This window comes from Rhinolophus hipposideros (assembly GCF_964194185.1).
Source record: "Rhinolophus hipposideros genome assembly, chromosome: 6".
Taxonomy (NCBI): domain Eukaryota; kingdom Metazoa; phylum Chordata; class Mammalia; order Chiroptera; family Rhinolophidae; genus Rhinolophus; species Rhinolophus hipposideros.
In genome coordinates, this window is record NC_138052.1 from 83,304,456 (window position 1) to 83,306,323 (window position 1,868).

Below are 1,868 nucleotides of genomic sequence, written 5' to 3' on the forward strand. Positions count from 1 at the left end.
CTATACACCTCCAAGTCAGCATCCAAGAAGTTCCCCTTCCCTCCCTTTGGTTATTTGGTTCCATGTCACAAACCCCACTGTTGGAAAATGGAAACTTCATGTCTCACCTCCTGCTCCTCTCATTCTTTCCTGCTTATATCCTTTCCTGGTTGCAAGTAACCAAGTGGGTGGCTTGGTTTAAATATGAGTTGTCAATTCCACCCTCTACCACCCTGGTAGTGCCTCTGAGGCAACAGGAAGGACTCATTAAGAAAACTATTACCCACTCTGAGTGGGTGGATGCTGAGAGGAGGTGTCAGATCCTTGGCTGGACCATATCAGAACCCAAGGTCAAGGTAAAATGAGGGATACAGCTAAGGACAGTTTTTCCCTGCCAATGATCAATAAGGTCCCCGCAGATTGAGGAAATGTTTACTTCCAGACACTCTTGACTAAGGTTAACTTCTGACAGAATCACACCGGGTGGCTTCACACCATGTGGCTTGAATTGAACTTCTCAGGCAACATCCTTGCCTTCAGCCTTGTCCAGCTCAAACCTAACATAACCATTCTACTAGTAATAGTATCAAATCCCATATCTTAATAGTTTGCTAAACCTGTCCAATAAATACCTCTGGGTGTTTTCTACCTCTGGGACATGCCTTTAGTTTTAATTTAACGTGTTTTGGCGTCTTTAGCCCATCAACACTGTGCACCATATTTGGGTCTTGGTCTCAATGTGCTGTCTCCCTCCCCAACGTGGAAAGGGAGAGGAGATAAAAAGGGAGAACTGCACTTGTCTCCTCTCCCTTTCCATGTTGGGGAGGGAGACAGCACATTGAGACCAAGACCCAAATATGGTGATGGTGCATGGCCAGAGTTGGGGCACATGAGAAAAAGGAAGTCAGAGCAGATGACTTTGATATTTTCCAAGTTATGTTTAATGGTTTCATACCGGCTAATTCTTCCAAGTCTGCCGAGCTCAGGAACCCCTTTTTCAACCAAAATGTCAAAATAAACATACTTTTCAGTTTTCAAAATTTTATTGAGACATTGGGGAGAAACAGCCAACATATACATTCCTCATTTCGTCACGACTGGCATTTTACCCACACGGTAGGCTCTTCTCTGGCTTTGATCTCACTTCAGGCCTCCTTGGCAGTCCTTCTGCTGTCCTCTCCTTGCTGCCTGGTGGTGTATGAAGTTCACCAGGCCAGAGCCCACTGATGTGGTCACACGTGGGAGCGGTAATTGCGATTGGCTGTGGGAGAAGGGCACATTTGCAACAGGGACACCAGTTAGAACATACCGATTCATAGTATTCCTGCCCAAACAGTTATTTGAATGGAAATGAGATTCTCAGGCTGAGATGTTAGGGTCCTAGGAGAGCTAACACCAAGACAGAGAGTCCTAGGGCAACAAGTCCCCACATGTTTGACTATTCTCCTACTCATCCCTCACTCACCATCATCGCCCCGTTTTCTACTCTTCAGGCCACCCTTCCGGTATTTTCTTTTGCTGCCACTTCTCTTGACCCCCTTGTGAGGAGATCGGTTCTTGCCCCTCCTTATGCCATGACTCTTTAACTTGCGGCTGGTCGACATTGCAATTTCTGCAAAAATGAGGGGCTTTGCAGGGCCCGGAGGGCGCAAATCTGGGTATTTAAGGCCTTAGCCATTGTGACTGTGAAGGGGTGTGGCTTATCAGCTGGGTGGGGCTCCATTATGCTGTCACTAGCTTTTGTTACACTTTGGTCGTATATGCAAAATAAGGTGGCCCCTCTAGTGCAGCTCAAGGCTACCCTCAATTTTGAGGTAATTTTTATGTTAAATAATGCTTTTCAGACAGGTGTTATTGAGCAACTAAATTTCAGTCCGGTTGGGAGCTTC

The 1,868-nt window shown here is 46.2% G+C and overlaps 1 protein-coding gene across 1 annotated transcript; it reads right to left on the reverse strand.

Moving 5' to 3' along the window:
• Nucleotides 1-1,211: 1,211 nt before the first annotated feature.
• TNP1 (transition protein 1) lies at nucleotides 1,212-1,583 on the reverse strand (the record flags this gene model as incomplete). The annotated part of the gene is made up of 2 exons (XM_081051390.1): nucleotides 1,212-1,240; nucleotides 1,445-1,583. The coding sequence occupies 2 exons, from the start codon at nucleotides 1,581-1,583 to the stop codon at nucleotides 1,212-1,214; spliced, it is 168 nt and encodes a 55-aa protein (XP_080907516.1).
• Between the last annotated feature and the right edge of the window lie 285 nt (nucleotides 1,584-1,868).